Raw genomic sequence first — 19,251 nt, 5'->3', positions numbered from 1 at the left:
AATTATATATTAAATCCAATTATTGCAATTTTTTTTAACAACCAGCGCTTGTCAGTGAAATGGGATATAATTGCATAAACAGGCATCGACAGAAATCTGTTGTACATGGCCAAACTAATCAATTGTGTTCAGACTATCACCATTAAATAGTTTATTAGGAAATCATCTGCAGAAATCAGCCTTGAACAAATAATAGTGCCAAGGAAGTAAATCAAGTCATACTATATAACTGATGTAAAAGTAGAGAAATGTGAACATTTCCTGTCACCCTATCTTTGTCTGCAGTTACAGCAGGTTTTCTTGGGAAGCTTACAGGAAACACAGGGAGGTGTTAGCTGGACCTTGGTGGGTTTGGGGGTGTTGCATGTCCATTAGGACTGCACTATGTCTCTCTTTCAGCTCAAAGCTGCGGTGAAAACCACCAGCACTTACCAGCAGCCTGCAGTCTGTGGTGGCATCTCATGGACACAGACAAACGTTCATAAGGAATATGGTCATGATAATAATTATAAATTGAATGTGTTCTTTTCCTGCATTCTTTGATAATTACATTTTTATGAGCGCTTTTCTCTCAGCTACGGTGGCTATAACTGCTACTACAATATGTCTCAAATACAGTTAATTTTCTATTTAATCCAAACCAAGCCCTGTTTCAGCTGAAAATGCATAAGCTCCTGTGCAACAGAGGTGGGTGTGGCTTAGCTGGAAAACGTTAATGTCATATATTTCCTAACTGATGCACCAGTCAGAGATTAGTAACATTTAAATCAGTCAGATGACAGATGTGGGGGTGTGTAGTCATGAACCTGTGATTTTTTGGCCACATGGGAGCAGTGGAAACAAGCTGTAAACACAAACAATGACATCATCACGCTGGCTAACCTGTTAGCAAACAGCTACCTATCCACACATCCAGCTGACACGAAGCAATATTAACATTTATTTGGATTTCTATTGCTATATTCACTCTCTTTTTAGCTCTGTTTTTGGTCTCTACCAACTCCTCAGCGAAATACCTGTCTCTTTCATCTGCTAAAGTTCACCGGATAGTTGCTAACCTGCTAAGCAGGTAACGTACAGTCCGTTTTTTCAGTGAAAACTGCTGCCTCCTGTGGCTGAAAACAACAATGATGAGAGCAGTGAGAGTCAACCAAAACAGTAAAGTTGCAGGCAGTAAGAACAAAGCAGTGAGCTGAAAGACCCTAAAACGCTCCATAGAACTGAGGGAAAACTGCAGAGTTGGGTGATAAATTCTCTGTGGATTTGTCACGACCAGGGACACCTTTCACATTACAAGTAGTGTCTTGATCCATTGTTAATATAAAAATAATGATTATAGCAGCTTTAAAGTTACAGAAAAATACTAAATATTTCAAACAAAGTCAAACAAACAAACAAACTATCGCAAAAGAGATGTTATTGCTAATCCTTTCATAAACTAGTCAGAGTTCCAGGTCACGTGTTTGTAAAGTGTTACTCTCAAGTTTTACCATCACTTCATTAATTAGTACTTTCTCAGTTGTTTGTGACGTGTCCCGTCAAAATAATGAGACACCATTCATTATTGATGATAATTCATCTTCACATTCATTATTCATCGTCGATGAAGTCCAGAGGGAGGCAGGAGGGCCAGAGTTTGGTGACCTGAAACTTCATTACGTGTCTCAAGGTAAATAGGAAGACAGCTTTCCTCTCCCTGGTGTGGGTTTATGGCGGGTCAGTCCCATCACAGGCGCTGATGAGAACGATGACGAAGGTGATGATGAGGATGGTGACGTACAAAGATGTGTGTGCGTATGTGTGTGTGTGAGTGTGTGTGTTTTCTGTGAAAATTAGCATTTTTCTGTGCACAGGCTTAAGAGTGTACATTAAGGTACAGCTGAGAGTGCGTATGACATATGTAAGACCCTCTTGGACTTCCCTACACCCCTCCTCCCCCCTCGTCCTCCCCATTCTGTGTAAATGAAAATGCAAGGCTATATTTGGAGAGAGCTGATGTCACAAGTGGTTTGAGCGATGAGCCTATAACTGTTGGAGTCGGTTTGTGTGACAGTCTAACAAATCCTGGACTGCTTCAGTGACAGACTGGGAATCTGCTGGCTACTGGCAAACACAACAGAAAGTAAGTACTCTGTCTCTCTTAAGTTTGTCGTTTTTCCTGTACCTGTGTCTGAGTCTTGTCTATGGGGTGCTACAGGAGATGGACAGTGTTTTTTAGTTAGTTTTATTGTAGGTTTGAATAGGATATTTTGCTGAATCTCTTTTCACACTTTTCATTTATGTTTTTAGATATTTAAAATACACATTGTGTGTGGTTCGAATACACAGACCTGGTGTATATTTTAAATTCAACATCCTGAGGGTTATGAAAGATACCAAATATGTCTTGTTGCAGTTTCTATTTAATGTAAAGAAGCATGTAAATGTGTTATACTATAGAAGTATGATGTGTAGAAGCTATAAATAAATAACTCCAGCTTGTGCATACAGACTATATATATGATTTAAATGGAGTGTAAAAAAGAGCTGAAACAATCTCTCGACAGACAATTGATCAGCAGCTGTTAATTGCTGATTGCTAATTGATTTATGTCGTTTTTCAAGCCAAAACTGTCTGCTTCCAGCTTCTCAATTGCTACTTTTCTTTGTCTTATGTGATAATAAAGTGAATATCTTTGGGGTTTTGGATGATTGGTCAGGTAAAGCATTTTGAAGACATCAGCTTGGCTTCTGAAGAATTGTGAAGGGGATTCTTTACATTTTCTTACATATTATAGACAATATTAACCGATTAATCATAAAAATAAATGGCAGATTAATTGATAATAAAAATATCTGTTATTTGCAACCCTATTTGTAACTCTTAATATATACCAGAGCAAAATATTTTATCGGAGTTGAACTGGTTAATCCTTGTTGGAGGCTGGTGGATTACTGTCATAGTTAAATTATAGATTGTATGGAATTAACAATACTTGTCTTTTTGTTCTCATAATGATGACTTTTCAAATCCAGAATTAGACACTCAATATTTTATCAATACCAATATTTTAATTACAGCATTTTATTCTTGTTTGTATTTGTTAATTACATTATGTCCTGATAATGTACATGCATAGGTAAGTTGCTGCGCTGTTGTCTTTTGGCCAGGTCTTTGTAGTTAAATAAAGGTTCATTCTAAAAAATAAAACAAATCTTCTGTGCTGTTTCAGGTAATCACCCTACATTATGTATCACCTGAGGGTGCCAGTGCTTCTCCTCATGCTGCTTGTGTTGCTGCGCTGCGTCACCACTGCCCCAAGTTACAGGTAAGTGTATTATATTACAAACAAGCAATGAGCTCTTTGGTAAGTCTTTGCAATGACTTGTAAAAAGAAAAATAGTGGTCTAAGATTAGGTGCAGAGTTTATAACAACACAATTCATTTATTTAAACATGCAATAGCCTCAGGAAGGCAAAAGAACAACGTAAGGCTACTGTTTCACTTCAATGCACTTGCAAATGAATGTATATTAGGAGTGTGCTAAATATTTTTTTAATTCATTAATGATTCTCTGTCAAAATCAGCAAGGGAGGCACAGAAACAGCTGTTTACAGCTTGCAGCTTTCTCCCTCTCTGGTTGAGTGTCCCTTCACTTCCCTGTCGCCTACACAAAACAAACAGCGCTGTCCGTGGTTCTGAAACAACAGATACACAATAGTCATATGTATCTCAGCCATAATTGTTGTTATTTTTCTCTCTATATATAAAGCTTAAACAGAGGGACAAAAAATACGACTGAGTGGGCTAAGCCCCCTTAAGACCCCTCGTGGTACCGGGCCTGGGTGAAATGTTGATCATATTAGATCAGACACCAGCTTAAATGACTATTGTCTTAACAGGCAGGAAACCAATCTAGGAGTTTAACTGCAGGTCAGCATACAAGTAGCTGAATATCATGGAAATTTTGTGATAAGAAGGGCTGTAATGTTCTGCGTGAGGAGCAATAGGGCACTGATAACTCTGGAGGTGGAAGCCAATTGTGCTCGTCTGTGGGAAAGTGCCTCATTGTGCAACCCGGGGGGCGCTAAGTGGCCACTTTTTCTTCTTGCTCTCAGGGCTAGTGGATGTTCTGAAGAGGGTATCTTCAGCTATCAGTGTGAAATGGTTTGGCCCTTTTCCCTCTGTGATTCAGGTACTTCAGTCCCAGCTCATCCAGCGAGCAGGAAAGTGCTCTCCCAGACAGTGACGGCTGGTTAGCTCCTGGGCTAATCTCCAACCCATTCCTCGGCCTCATGGGTACACGGCCGCAAAGGGGGCTCACAGCTATGAACAGGTGACAGCTGTATTAAATCTCTATTACATGAAAAACATTCTATCTACAAGTTTTTTATAACTTTGTACTTTCTTCCCAGTCACCACATAGCGAAGAGAAAGTGCAACACAGCCACCTGCGTCACCCAAAGGCTAGCAGACTTCCTGGTCCGCTCCAGTAACACTATCGGTACAGTCTACGCACCGACCAACGTGGGATCTGCCACCTACGGCAAGAGGGACCTACTGCAGCCTCCCAGCTACCTGCCTCTGTAGTACCAACTGAGGAAGTTCTACCAGCACTCCCAGTGCTTTGATGATATAACCAGACATCTTATGTAACAATGATTGTGAGACATTAATAATGACGCCACTGATAGTAATGATGATGTTCATGAAGAGAGTGTTCTTGTTTCTTTTATAAACTTTAGGAAACAGTGCCTTTAATTTAAAACCATGTCTTTTTTTCTGGCTTTGTGTGTGTTCTGTTAATGCTGTTCCACAATGGCATGATATGAATATAAAATACATCAAAGTAAATGATAAAACAATAAATAAAAGAAAACAGATGTAAAGCCATATGAAATAAATGTTATCTGTTGGTTTTGATAATAAAATTGTGAAAATATATATATTTTTTAAATCTTTATGCCTTTTAAGCCACATTATTGCACATCATGACAACTGCATGCAGGACCTAATATGAGCTGTTAGCATATCATCAGCTAGAACTCCCATAGGAGATGTCCATTAAAACAGTTTTGGTAACCAGCTCCAACTTGTCCCACATAAACTCTATAATGAACTTGTAAACAAAATGGGTTTCATCATGTTTCTCTGTAGGGAGACATCCAGTAGATCAGATGAAGATTAAACATCCCCTCTAGATATATATTAAGACATATAAACAAATAGTCAGCTAAACACAATAATGTCCATCTGATACGTTTTTTCCACAAAAAAGTATAATTTCCTTAAGAAGGCATCTCCTCCTTCTAGTTAAATTTAAAAATCCAGAATCTCTGAATATGCATATTTTGTTTGTCTCTTAAATTCGTCCATTCGACACAAGATGTCTCCTCCTTCACTGTAACGTCCATTCTCAGTGTATGTGCACTGGTGGCTTCAAGTTTCTACAGCACACTGTATTGGCTGCATCCTGGACCAGGACTGACTTCCAAATGACTTGTGAAAAATCTGCTTTTCAATGAGCACACAGAAACTTCTGGTGTCAAACTCTGCACAGACATCATTCTGTACAGTGAAGATCAAACATCCAAGGAACAAGAAAATATTATGTTTAAGTGGAGAAAAAACTTTAATGAGCTGGGAGTTAACCCAAGAGGAATGCCTTATTCCCTATAACAGGTGGCTGTGGCTCAGGAGGGAAGTGGAAATGCTGCATGTCAAAGTGTCTTTAAGCAAGATACTGAACCCCAAATTTCTCCTGATGCTGTGCAGTGGTGTGTGAATGTGGATGAATTAATTAGTTTCCGTTTGGGATGGCCTTTGCCATCACTGTATGAACGTGTGTGAATGGGTGAATGTAGCATGTATTGTACAGCGCTTTGAGTGGTTGTAAGAGTAATAAGGCACTATATAAGTACAGTCCATTTACCATTTACCATTTTGTCAGCCACAATTTACTGAATCCAACTGTTTAGTCAGTTCATGGTCCAAATTCAGTCTCAGCTTTCATGCCATCTTATGTGATCTTTCAGCCTTTTCAAGGAATATAAATATATAATATATAGGAAATATGCTTATTTGATTTCTTGTCGAGAGTTAGACAAAAAGATTGATTGTCTGTACCTTAAATAGCTGAAACCAAAAGCCTTTTAACTTAGCTTTGGATAAAGATACTACCACTTACGACATTTATGGTGTGCTCGCCAGAGATCTTCACAAATTAGTTAAGTAATAGTAAACGTGTTACATCTGTGACATCTGTGTGCATTAATTGTAAAATTAAAAGAAGATTATTGGTCCGTTCCTAAAAAAATACTTTTTAACTCATTTGGTTTACTTGTAGTTTCTACCCACCCCAGGTCTTAATGTTGCATTGTGTAAAGGTGTTAAAGACCTCTGTGGACAGTAAAGTTGTATTGTGACTAATGTACTGCAGGTTTTTTGGTGTAAATATAGTCAGGTTAATTAACTGTGATCCCATAATGTGATCAGTAATGTATGTTGTCAGTCTCCCCCTACAAATTTCAGTTGAGCTCCTGGTTACACGTATTGTACTGTGAGTATCTAATATAAGAGGTGTGTTTAGAATTTAATGGGTGTTTTGTGTTATTTTTTTTGGCTTTAAAATTGCTTAATTAATTTCAGAAGCAGCACAGTTTCAATAATATGGTCAAGGGTCCAACAGTCTAGTGAAATGCACCCACAAAAACATCCCACAAGAGCCCTTTTTATCAATGAAAAATAAAAAATGATGTTGCATACATTGAGTACAGTCAGTTTTTTATTTTATAAACAAACGGTTTTCATCCAAATTCCTCTATAGGACAGAATTGTGATCAGAGTGCTGTATAGTCATGTGTTGTCTTCTTGCAGGGGTTATTCAGGGTAACGTAATAAAAATCAAGAGGGGAAGTATGACGCACAGCATTAACCTGTGTTTGATTATCAGTGACCCAATCAACTCAGACACTGACATCAATACTCCCATGCATGGTTAACACCGGCATAAAAGGTTTTTCAAAAATAGAACAAGTGTCGGCTTTTGCTGATGAATCCATAAAACAATGCAGCCATTATCTGCCAAACACACTGACAATGAGTGGGGATCGTGTCAAGATCTGTCGATTGGTTCATGTAAAATCACAAATGGCACTGTACTTCAACTGTTTTCTGGTGGGGAGTTGTTTATCACTGCATTAATGATGGATGTTTTGATGGAATGTTAGCTCGGATTCCTGACCCGGTGACCACATTAATCTCTGACATTAAAGGTACAGTTGTGATCTAAATATAAGCAAGATGGCTGCCCTACCCTCAAAATTCAAAGCACTGCTTGCACTGCAAAATTGATTTACAGGTCTTTTCATATATAACTAGACAACAAATAAATTAAATTAAGTTCTTAATATTGTCTGATGCTAGCAATAACATCATATCATTTTATTGGCAAATGTTACTCTACAAACTTAATATACTGCACATGCTCTGCCCATCAATAGATGCACTTAAACAACCTCTTTTTATAGAGTAACATGTCATGTCCTTGATACTGTGTATATATTAAAAGTGATTCTGGTTCTAATATGTCAGAAATTGGCCCATATTTTGAATTTGTAATGACAATCGCACAGAATGTTGTTGTTATTATGACTATTATAAAAAGGTGAATTTAGCTTTGGGGATTAAAATAAATAAATAAGAATTGGGCTTTTAATCTTGTAGTGTGAGTACACAGCAGGATAATTGACTGTGATTTAACTAGCACTGCAGATTTATGGGGGGGAAAAGTCATTAAATTCTGTTTTATGCCCACGAACAAAACTTTGTCTTTAATATAATTGTGTATCATGGGACCCCATGGCCCTGCACAGGGTCAGCGAGAAATTATATGGGTGGGTGGAAGTTAAACAACATACATATTGACAGTTGTCTTTTTAAAACCATACACGTATGATTTCACATAGATTTATTTGTCCTTTTTCACAGCGGACATTTTGACTGGTCATAGTAAAAGAACACGCAGGTAGTTTCATTAATGGCTCCTCTGTATTTAAGTGTTCCTGTAAGCCATGGCAGTGTGACAATTAGCCAACATAGGACACATAAGACCTTTTTCACAGCTGCCATTTTGACATAAAATAGGGTAAGTCCCATGTAGCCCTTTTTGAGATGTCCTAAACAATAAAGGCAAAAAATAAAAAAGGCCCCAAAGATATAGATATTAAAAAACAATAATAATACTAACCCCTGACTCTGTTCGACCTGAAAGCAACACAACCATAACTAGTATCACTGGTGACACCTGTGCTTTTCCATCTGTGACAAAGGTCTATTGCTTTACTATTTTTTATATTGTTTTGTACTTTGAAAATGAATTGGGGAGGATACTTGCTTTTGTTGTATTGCTGTTAAAGTATGTTGTAAAAAAAATAATATGAATAATTCTGGTGTGTTGTGTTTGTAAGCTTAATATTGTCCCTCTTACTCCTAGAATGAATGCTAGTAACATCAAACACAAACTCCTTTGTCTTACCTAACACACACTCGTAATCAAAAGCATTCACCCTAGGGAGAGCAGAAACTGAACCTGCAGGGTTGTTGTAGTTTGTATCGCCTATTTTATACGACAAACAGCCAAAAAGGCGAAATATTTAACCTGTATGTGTATATGCTTCATGCTCAGTGTGTACTCTCCTTCATATTAAATGTTTCCTCTTGCTTCTGGTGGTCAATTACACCTGTCTGTTTGTTTGTTTGTTTGTTTGTTCGTTCCGTCGGCGAAGCGCGTCCCTCAGTGCGTGCGCTTTTAAAAGCCTTTCCTGCTGCTTGCCGTAGTTATATGCAAACACGGAAGTTAACCCCGTTCAGTGCTCTGTTGTCATGTGCTAAAGAAACATTTGGCCAGCTCGCTATCTTACGATTTCAACAAGCATTTCGACACTCGTCTTGAATGTTTATCAACGATCCATGGCGAGAGAGGAAGAGAACATTCCAACCAAATGATCTGTTTGAACTAAGTTACATCCCGCTGTCGGAAAGATATGGCAGATATAGAAGAGAAAACATTTAGGATTGTGATCGTGGGAGGTGGCATCGCGGGTGTGACATGTGTTGAGCAGGTGAACATAAACTGATGAGTTACAAAATAGGTCTATACTGAATAAATGTATGATCCTAGGCACATAGGCTCTACTACTGTAAGTGAATGCATGTCATTGAGCTACTGAACATGAACTTTAATCTTCATTGACAGCTGTTATCCCAGATTCCATCAGCTGATGTGGCTCTGATCACAGCAGGACCCCATATCAAGGCAGTGACCAACTATAAACAGGTCAGGATGATGATGATGATGATGATGAAGATGATGCTGTACATATTGTCTATGCACACTAACGACTGTTAGGGTTTGTTTCCAACTTGGTCTCCCATACAGTAAATGCATGGACACGAGTACTTTGGACATCAAATGTTAAAACTGATTTTGTTTTTATTGGACGTATCCTCTTTTTGTATTCATTTCTCAACCCCTTGTCATTCTACTCAGTTTGCATTGAATCATCTATTCACTTTTCTTTGGCAAGGTGTCCAAGACACTGGAAGAGTTTGATGTTGAGGAACAACCATCCAGTGTTCTGGAGGAGAAATTTCCCAACCTGACTGTCATCCACTCTGCTGTCAAATCACTTCACACACAATCACATGTAAGTAGCTGTTTTGGTGAGTATAAATGATATAAATACAATATTTAATGTTGGGCTGCGTTCACATAGCTGTTGCTTCTGGTTTGGTATGCTAGATTTAATAAGTTTGACTATAACTAAAAACTGTAAGTGACTGTAACTAACATCCCACACATGCATGCTCAATTCACTATTAATTGTTTGCTGATTATAATGTTATAATTGGAATCATATTCAGGCAGTGATTTCCTGCAACACATCTCAACAAAGGCAATTATTATCTGTGTTCTATCGCCACCTTGTGGACATCACCGCATGTTGTCTAAGTACAGCCTTATAGTAAATATTCCAGTTTAATATCCAAAATCCAAACACAGTTTGTGAAAAGGAATGTAACTTTCTCAAAGTGAGAAGAATAAAACAAAACTCAAAGCTTGATGTGAAAATGAATCACGATTTACTTTTCTCCTGTCTATTCTCAGACTTTGGAAACTGTAGATGGTCGTATTTTTGGTTATGAGAAGCTGTGTATCTGCAGTGGGGGCAGACCCAAGCTCCTAACCCTGGACAATCCTTATGTGCTGGGGATACGGGACACAGACAGCGCACAGGTAACAGCCCATCACTCTGGATGTATTGTTATTGAGATGCTCTACCAGGTGAGCTATGAGGGTGCCCCAATTCACTGAACTATTAATTATTTCTTACAGTAGCAAGGATCAGTCCCCCCGCCCCCCCCCCAAAAAAGAACATCTTCAATTATATTTTGTCTGTGTTTTGTTTTGTGCACCATTTTGTTCCTTCCCTTTATTCCTTTTTTGTTTCTTTTCTCTTTGGTGTTTGACAGTACAACATTTTACATTGTGAGACATGTCTTGTTATACATACTACATGGATCATCAGTGGCATAAAAAAAAAATAAAATAAAATAAAAATACAGTATAAATAAATAAAACCACTCGTATATAAAGGGCATGTTGATAGTTTCATAACTTGGTAGAATATCCACACAGCAGATTATAATGTTGGATCCACTCAGAGGAAGGTAATCACGCTACAGGCCCATCAGGCATTGTGACGTGAGTCCAGAACAAGTCCCAGATTGGTGCCTTATTCTTGTTTCTATTGTTCATCATGTTGAGCATCAGTTTGTATGAAGCTGTTTTTATCATAATGTTTACCCACTCTTTCAGTTCAGGGGGTTTGGGTGTTTTCCATAATTTAAGTATTGTCCTGGCAGCCGTTGTAATCCCTGCCATGATTATAGCGAATTCTCCACTTGTTATGTTGTGTATTTGGCTTCTGTCCCCTAGGAGGCATAATCTGGGAGATAGTGGTATGGCGCTTCTCAGCCAGTTGCTCAAATTGTCCACAACAGTTTTCCAGAAAGGTTGAATGACAGGGCATTCCCAGATGCAGTGTAACAGAGTACCGATGTCCTTCTGACATTTCCAACACAGGTTATTATTTGTTGTACCTGCTCTGTTGAGTCGTTGTGGTGTCCAGTAATACCTGTGTGTTATTTTGTATTGTGTACATTTACCTTTAGCTTCCCTAATGTATTTCCCATTATTAGATATAATTCTCAGCCATTCCTCGTCAGTCATCAGACGTCCCAGGTCTTTCTCCCATATTGTTTTCAGGCCCTGACAGTCATCGCTGAGCAGTTGGTTGGTTGTTCTATAAAATATAGAGGCTCGGTGGCACTCAGCAGGTAACATGAGATAATCCATGATGTGGTTTCCATCCTTGTACTGAATCTTGGAGCTAATACAGTCCCTGATCTGCAGATATTTCCAAAAATGTTCCTTTCCCTCAAGATTGTATTTTCTTTTTACATCAGAAAATGACATGAACACTCCTTCTTCATATAAATCAGCAACAATGACGTAGTCCATTAAGGTACCAGTCCTTCCAGTATACTGATGTCTTTCCAATGCTGATCATAGGGTTATGCCACAGAGAAGAATATACCTGTTTACATTGTGATAATTTATGCATTTTATGTATTTTAGTCCAGATCTCTTTGGAGTGAGACATAATAGGATTCAGTACATTATGTGAGGACTGGGATAATCTATCAATAGGAGTGAAAGGAGATGACAGATTATTTTCAGTGTTAACCCACTCTTGCTGGTTATCTTTATTCCAGTGTTTGGTTAGTTTTGCCATTTCAAAGGAGAACCCGAGAATCTAGGGTCTGGCAACCCCAGGCCTCCCTTGTCCCTAGGAGAGCACATTTTACTGGATTTAATTCTGGGTCTTTTCCTGTCCCATAAAAAATCTTTAATTATTGTATCATACTGTTTAAAGGTTTGAGGAGATATAGTTATTGGCAGCATCATGAGCACATAATTAAATTGCGGTGCAACCACAATTTTTATCACGTTGAACTTCCCCCATAATGTAAGCCTAAGTTTCCCCCATTTGTCCAAATTAGTTTTCATTTTTTGCAGCAATGGTTCTAGATTTAACGTAGGTATTTCCTCCACTTGACTGCTTAGTTTGATTCCCAAGTATGTCATACCTTTTGATATCCATTTAAAGCCGCAATTTGTCAGTGAGTTTGAATTGCATAGTCCAGATATAGGCATAGCTTCCGACTTTGTCCAGTTAATTTTGTATCTTGATAGTTTGGAGTAAGATTGTATCGTGTTCATCAGGTGTGGTATCGAATTTAATGGGTCTTTTATCAGCACCAAAATATCATCCGTTTATAATAATAATTTGTGCTCTTTCCCTCCTCCTTCCACCCCCCTAATTGCTGCATTTGCTCTGATGGCAATAGCCAATGGTTCTAGCACAATATTAAACAGTAATGGTGACAGAGTGCAGCCCTGTCCAGCAGCTCTGGTGAGGTTAAAAGGAGGTGAGATTACACTGTTAGTTATCACCGCTGCCTTAGGATTCTTGTATATCGTTTTAATCCATTTAATAAAGTTTGTTCCAAATCCAAATGTGATAAGGCTGCAAACAAAAATTCCCACTGAACTCAGTCAAATGCCTTCTCAGCATCGAGCGAGAGGGCAACGACTGGTGTAGTAATCTTCTCATGTTGTCCGTCGAAGACCTATTTTTCATGAATCTGACTTGGTCATTGTGTATAACACTCGGCAAGGCCTTCTCCAGGCGTGCAGCCAGGATCTTAGTTAATATCTTACAATTCAGGTTTATCAGACTTAGAGGTCGGTAGTTAGCAGGATTAGTGGTATCTCTATCTTTTTTAGGTATCACTGATATTGAGGCCTCATTAAATGTTGGAGGGAGGGTTCCTAATGTAAAAGCTTTATTGTATATCTCTAGCAATATTGGTGCCAGGGTATCTATAAACTGTTTGTAATATTCCACAGGGAATCCATCGAGGCCCGGTGACTTCCCTGATTTCATACCTGAAACCGCAGTCCTGATTTCATTCTCTGTTATTAAATTATCTAATAATTCCACTTGATCGGGTGCCAATCTAGGCAGATTAGAGAAAAATTATGTCAATTCTTGTTTGGGATTGATGTTGTATGTATATAGTTCTTTGTACTGTTTTTTTTTTTTTTTTAATATATTTTTTTGGGCTTTTATTACCTTTATTATGGTGACAGATGAAGATAGACAGGAAAGGGGGGCAGAGAGAGGGGATAACATGCAGCAAAGGGCCGCAGGTCAGATTCGAACTCTGGGCCGCTGCAGCAAGGACTCAGCCTCGGCACATGGGTCGCCAGCTCTACCAACTGAGCTAACCGGGCGCCCTCATCACCCTTCTTAATTGCTGCTATTACACTGTAGGAATTTTGTTGTTCAGTTGCCTGGCAAGTAACTTGCCTGTCTTCTCTCCCCCTTCATAGAAATTTGTCCCCAGCCTCAATAAAGCATATTCCACTTTTTTATTATACATTTCTTGCAGTTGAAACTTAAACTTACATATATCTCAATATAATTTATCTGAGAAATTGTTTGATAGTTCTATTTCCAGATTTCTGATTTCAGATTCCAATTCCTTTATTTTCTTCATATCCTCTTTTTTCTTTTTAGACGAATGTGCTATCATTTTCCCCCTGATGTACACTTTTGATGCTTCCCATTCCATCGCTTTTGAGCTTGCACTGCCAGCATTAATTTCAGCAAAAAAAGATATACGGTCTTCCTTCAGCAGTCGGTTGAAGGATTCATCCTGTAATAATGATATATTCATTCGCCATCTACCTTTTTTCTCAGTGTCAGTATTTATGCCAATACTAAGCTCTACTGCTGCATGATCTGAGAGAGCCATTGCATTAATTTTACAATTTACAACCTTCCCTTTATTCCTGTGAATGTGATGCTGTTGCTAAGGTACAGTTAATTGTGCAGCACTAACTCATCCAGAATACCCAGTAAGATTTTATCAAATAAGATAAGATAGACTTTATTGATCCCACACTGAGGAAATTCACTTGTTACAGCTGCTCCAGATAACAGAACATAGCAGATAAGAAAAAAGAAATACACATTAAATAGCAAAATAAAATAGAAAAATCCAAGATATAAAGAAAAAAAAATTAAATAGGGAATAGAGAGAATAGAATTAGGGTTGTATGTACACTATATACATATACATTTTATACTGATGTGATTTCAATAGAATATTGCACAGGTTACAGCAGGAGGTAGTGGCATGGTGTAAAAAAATAAATAATTAAAATATATATATACAGCAGTAATTTAGCAGAAGAATATAGGCTAGACAGGGCTATGAATATACAGTACTTGTCTAAATACTCATTTGCATGTAGGAAATTATATGTGTGTGTGTGTGTGGTTGATGTAAATGAACACAGTACAGTAGCTTGCATTTGTTTAAAGAAATAAAGGCAGTAACAGAGTGCATACAGTTTTATACTTTTAAAATAGAAATTGTTGAGACCAGTGTTTCTCAAAGTTCCACCATTATGACTGATGTTAAAATACAGTAGCATAGGCCCACCCTATACAACTATGTTCATGCAGGTTTATTCCTAATAAGAAGATTATTTATTGTTGACTGTTCTTGAATCCTGAATGGAACCGGTTCAAGAACCAGAGCTAATTAGTGGAAAAGGGGTTTTCCTGGTCCACACTTCTTTCTAATACTTCCTGCTTGGATTGCAGTGTTTTTGAATCATTCATTTTACCTCTACTCCTTCTACTCTCTTGCCATCACATTGTAGCCCGTATCTAATCATGAATATGTGTACACTACGTGCATGGCTGATAGCAGGCTGATACTGAAACAAAATATGAAAGGAAATGCAAAACTTATTTTAAATTACATTTCAGCAGTCTCATAATGTAAAGTATTTACATTATTATATGCGTTTTCTTTTTTATTATTTCATTTTATAAAAATATTTCACAGATTCCTACACTAGAAACAGCTCACGTACACCAGTGGTACACGATCCATAGTTTGAGAACCAGTGGCCTCGATATGTCCTCGTAGTCTACAAAGAGTCAAAACAAGAGACAACACAACCTCCTTAGTCTGGGGTTAAAAAACAAAACATGTTGGTGCTCAAATACTTTCCTTGTGTTTGTATTTCAGGAGTTTCAGAAACGGTTATCCAAAGCAAAGAGAATCGTTGTTGTTGGCAATGGAGGGATTGCCCTGGAATTAGTGTAAGTAAACTCTAACTGAGATCCTCAAGCAAAGAATGTCATTCTAAAAAGGTGTTACTGTGTTCCTATTCCTTTAACACATGATTTTTATCGAAATAAAATATGCGTTTTTCCTACTGAAAAGCATTGAGTCTGTTCATTCATTATGTTCTGTATAGGTTTGAGGTGGAGGGCTGTGAGGTGATCTGGGCTGTGAAGGACAAGGCCATAGGTAACACCTTCTTTGACCCCGGGGCGGCACAGTTTCTCATCCCGTCACTGGAGGCCGACAAACCAGAAAGAGCTGCTCCCTGCAAGAGAACTCGCTACACCACCGAGGAACCAGCACCTGGAGGGTCCCAGACCTTCACAGCAGGTCTTCATCATGGTTTATTTAAGTGTCTACGCTACAGTAGAATCTGATCATCATACTTGTTTTTCTTTAATACAAACAATTGCTTGTGTGTATGTGTATGAATGTCCAGATAAGAACGCACGGGGGCATGGTTCTGGTCACACAGAGGCGGGCAGTGCCCTCGGTCCAGACTGGCACGAAGGAATAGTTCTACGAGGAGCAGAGCAGGTGAGATCGTGTGTGAAACTTTGTTACTGAAGGCTCTGTGCCGATCCTAAAGCACGGAGGTCAGCTGGGGAAGGATATCGCCTTCTGCAAATGAATTTCTGTGTCTTGACTTTCTGTTATGTTATACCTTTCTCCTGGGTCTCTGTTTCCTGCTGGTGTGAGCTCAGGTGTCCCGCAGAGTTTCATTGGAATACCAGTGTGAGGTGGAAAAGATCTTCACCTCAGAGGAGCTGCTCAAATCCCCACAGCAAACACTTAGACCGGAGAACGGTGAGAAATAGATCCACTGCTCAGATCTGAACTCTGCCTGATCCTTTCCCAGCTCCCCCCTTTTTTTCCCCCTCAAACTTTTAATTCCTTAAGCTTTTCTCTGTCCTCTCAGGAGGATCCTGGCCAGTTCACATCCAGCTGACCAATGGCAAGACATTTGGCTGTGATTTTGTTGTCAGTGCCACCGGTGTCGTGCCAAACACTGAACCATTTCTCCATGGCAACAAGGTAAGTAAAGGAGCTATAAGCTCTCTTGTGCTCCTAAGTCCTTTAATTGGGCCAATGCTGTGAGTCTGCATCTTACTGTGTCTGTTCACAAAGTTTGATGTTATGCAATATCTATCTTATCTTCCTTTTTGTCAGTTGCCTAACAGACATGCTCCCACATCCTTTTATGTCCAAAATATATGCAAATCTGTTGTTAACCTCTTAAAATATCCTCCTGCCAGACAGATACATGTGGATTTGTATTGCAAAAATAACCCCAGTGTAGCTGTGTGCACTATTGTTCACAGTACTGTAAAGCAGATGCAGAAAATCATGCAGAGCTGCCAGCAGTTGGGTGTTAGTGCCTCTAGATGTCACTAAAGGACGGATGAGCTTTTCTCACTCAACCACCTCATTTAATGAATGTGACTTTTACAGCACACAGTTTGAATATTAGTTTTTATTTTAATCTCCCCTTTGTGAACATACATTATTATTCATACAGTGGTTCTGAATGATGATCAGTTATTTCCCTGGTTTTATGTGTTTAGTTTGCACTGGCAGATGATGATGGCCTGCAGGTAGATGACCACATGATGACGTCAGAGCCTGATGTGTATGCTGCAGGAGACGTGTGCACTGCATGCTGGGAACACAGCCCACTGTGGCAGCAGGTAAACTGACTGACTAATCATCTTTAGAAATTACGACACGTAGGACAACATACAGTAGTAGGATAGTGGATTATTATGTGCCCTCTGACTAAAGGATGTCATCTTCCACGTCCGACTACCTACAAGAGCAAAGAGCAAAGATATTTACGCATCATCAGTTCTCATATACCGCCCACACAGTTCAGCCAATTAGATTTGATTAAATTCAACTAAAATATAACCGCTCTGCAAGTGTAAATTATTAAAAGCTACTAAACTGTGGTCAATAATTAAACACATGCACTGTAAAGCTTTAACTAAAGTTGAAAAGCGAACTTGATATCCTGGATATGAGTTAATGAGTCTGTTTTTGAATGTACACACAGTACTTCAATACAGCAGGATAATATTGAAAATGGCTATGGAAACACATGAAAATATACAATATATTATATTCAGATTTTGGCCTGTAAAAAGCAATCAGCACCACTATAATTCAGCTGTCAGCTGTCTTGAAATGAGTCAATTTAGTGCAAACAAAACAGGCAGTTTCAGTTCCTCTGGTATTGGCAGGAGAGCTAAAAAGTTAATTTCATACATATAAAGTGCTGTATTTCTGTGTGTGTGTGTGTGTGTGTGTTGTGTACAGATGCGTTTGTGGACGCAGGCCCGTCAGATGGGTTGGTACGCCGGCCGCTGCATGGCGGCACACGTCCTATCAGAACCAATAGAGCTGGACTTCTGCTTCGAACTCTTCTCACACATTACCAAATTCTTCAACTACAAGGTGGGTGCAGGCGCGTTAACTTATATACAATAATAACCAATGTGTTAATCATCTACCGTTATCCATTACTTTCAAGACCCTTCAAGGTCATTTCAGAGTGCTACTCTGCATCCTGTTCTCTCTACCTCCAGGCTCATTCACACTGTACATTTAACATAACTACTTCCTGTCTGCTGGTCATTCCACAGGTGGTCCTGCTGGGAAAGTTTAATGGGCAAGGGCTGGGGCCCGACCATGAACTGCTGGTACGCTGTACCAAAGGCCAGGAGTATGTCAAGGTGATACTGAAGAGAATAACACTGTCTTATTATTCTTATGTGTTGTTGTATTCAGTGTTTTTTAACAGCGGGAGTCAAATTTTTGTGTGGCTCATTTATCAGCTTTAAAACGCTTAAATAAAAAAGGATTTATTTTACACACACAGTTTGCATGTAAGCAGTATCAAAAACTCAAGTTGTTTGTTTGCTGTTGCACATTCTTGTAGTGCCAATGGCATCTGGAAGGTATTTCTGTGAATTGAATTGAATTTTTGTATAAAGTTTTGTGGAAGGAACCACTGTTTTTCTTTGTGTATGATCTAAAGCTGGTAGTGAGTCAGAAGCAAAACAGGATTAGCTGATTATTTGTTTAAACTGTAGCTAAGAAGGGATGGCATCTAAATATGTCTCACCTTGGCTGTCATCACAATAATTCTATCCACCGCAGGAGGAATCATCACGTCCAGCTTCATGTTCACACACATTCTGTAATCCTGTTCCAGGTCGTTCTCAGTGGAGGTAGGATGGTGGGAGCGGTGCTGATTGGGGAAACAGACCTGGAGGAGACCTTCGAGAACCTGATCCTCAACCAGATGGATTTGACCCCGTACAAAGAGGAGCTGCTCAACCCCAACATTGATATAGAGGACTACTTTGATTGAGCATGAGGGTGGTGATTTAGGAGCATGTTGAGCAACACAAACTCACGAATGATGCAAGGTAGATGACATAAATGAAGAAATAAGAAATTAAGGAATTGTACATTCTATCGTATCCAAGCTAATGGATATGTCAGATTTTTTTGGCAATGAGAATCAAGAGTGATTATCTTGGTTCTTATTAATGCACTTGTATATTTAAGAATATATTTTTGCTTTGAAATAAATTATTTTCAAAACCGAGTGCACAACATTTTTGCTTGATTGATATGTTTTAAAAAAGCTTTTTCATTTACTTTAGCATGAATACAAATCCATCAGTTCATAAACTTAAACAAGACACAATGCTGGTATGAGACAATGACACGTTTTATTCTAAGAATAAAATGTGTTCAGCAATACATGGTAAAAAAAAGAAAAGAAAATTCTTTTGTTGCTATGTTATCTTAGTGACACTTGATCAAATTTCTACCTAAACAGCAACTACGGCTCCTCCTGTGCCTCAGACGGCGTTATAACAACAGACATCAAGCTTGCACAATGCTGGCTATTGTTCGTTGGATAT

The 19,251-nt window shown here is 38.7% G+C and overlaps 2 protein-coding genes across 2 annotated transcripts; both read left to right on the top strand.

Annotated features, from left to right (window-relative positions):
• Nucleotides 1-2,027: 2,027 nt before the first annotated feature.
• Nucleotides 2,028-4,928, top strand: LOC127358655 (calcitonin gene-related peptide 2). The gene is made up of 4 exons (XM_051391915.1): nucleotides 2,028-2,122; nucleotides 3,213-3,308; nucleotides 4,176-4,316; nucleotides 4,396-4,928. The coding sequence occupies exons 2-4, from the start codon at nucleotides 3,229-3,231 to the stop codon at nucleotides 4,568-4,570; spliced, it is 396 nt and encodes a 131-aa protein (XP_051247875.1). The 5' UTR covers nucleotides 2,028-2,122; nucleotides 3,213-3,228; the 3' UTR covers nucleotides 4,571-4,928.
• A 3,907-nt stretch (nucleotides 4,929-8,835) lies between these two features.
• pyroxd1 (pyridine nucleotide-disulphide oxidoreductase domain 1) lies at nucleotides 8,836-18,929 on the top strand. Its single transcript, XM_051391884.1, has 13 exons — nucleotides 8,836-9,102; nucleotides 9,237-9,317; nucleotides 9,568-9,687; nucleotides 10,149-10,277; nucleotides 15,218-15,291; nucleotides 15,450-15,646; nucleotides 15,756-15,853; nucleotides 16,021-16,123; nucleotides 16,236-16,351; nucleotides 16,882-17,004; nucleotides 17,633-17,770; nucleotides 17,959-18,048; nucleotides 18,531-18,929. Exons 1-13 carry the CDS (start codon nucleotides 9,025-9,027, stop codon nucleotides 18,687-18,689), a joined length of 1,506 nt encoding a protein of 501 aa, XP_051247844.1. The 5' UTR covers nucleotides 8,836-9,024; the 3' UTR covers nucleotides 18,690-18,929.
• Nucleotides 18,930-19,251: the final 322 nt, after the last annotated feature.

The sequence above is a fragment of the Dicentrarchus labrax genome, unplaced genomic scaffold, assembly GCF_905237075.1.
Source record: "Dicentrarchus labrax unplaced genomic scaffold, dlabrax2021, whole genome shotgun sequence".
NCBI lineage: Eukaryota > Metazoa > Chordata > Actinopteri > Moronidae > Dicentrarchus > Dicentrarchus labrax.
This window is presented reverse-complemented; position numbering and strand designations above follow the sequence as displayed.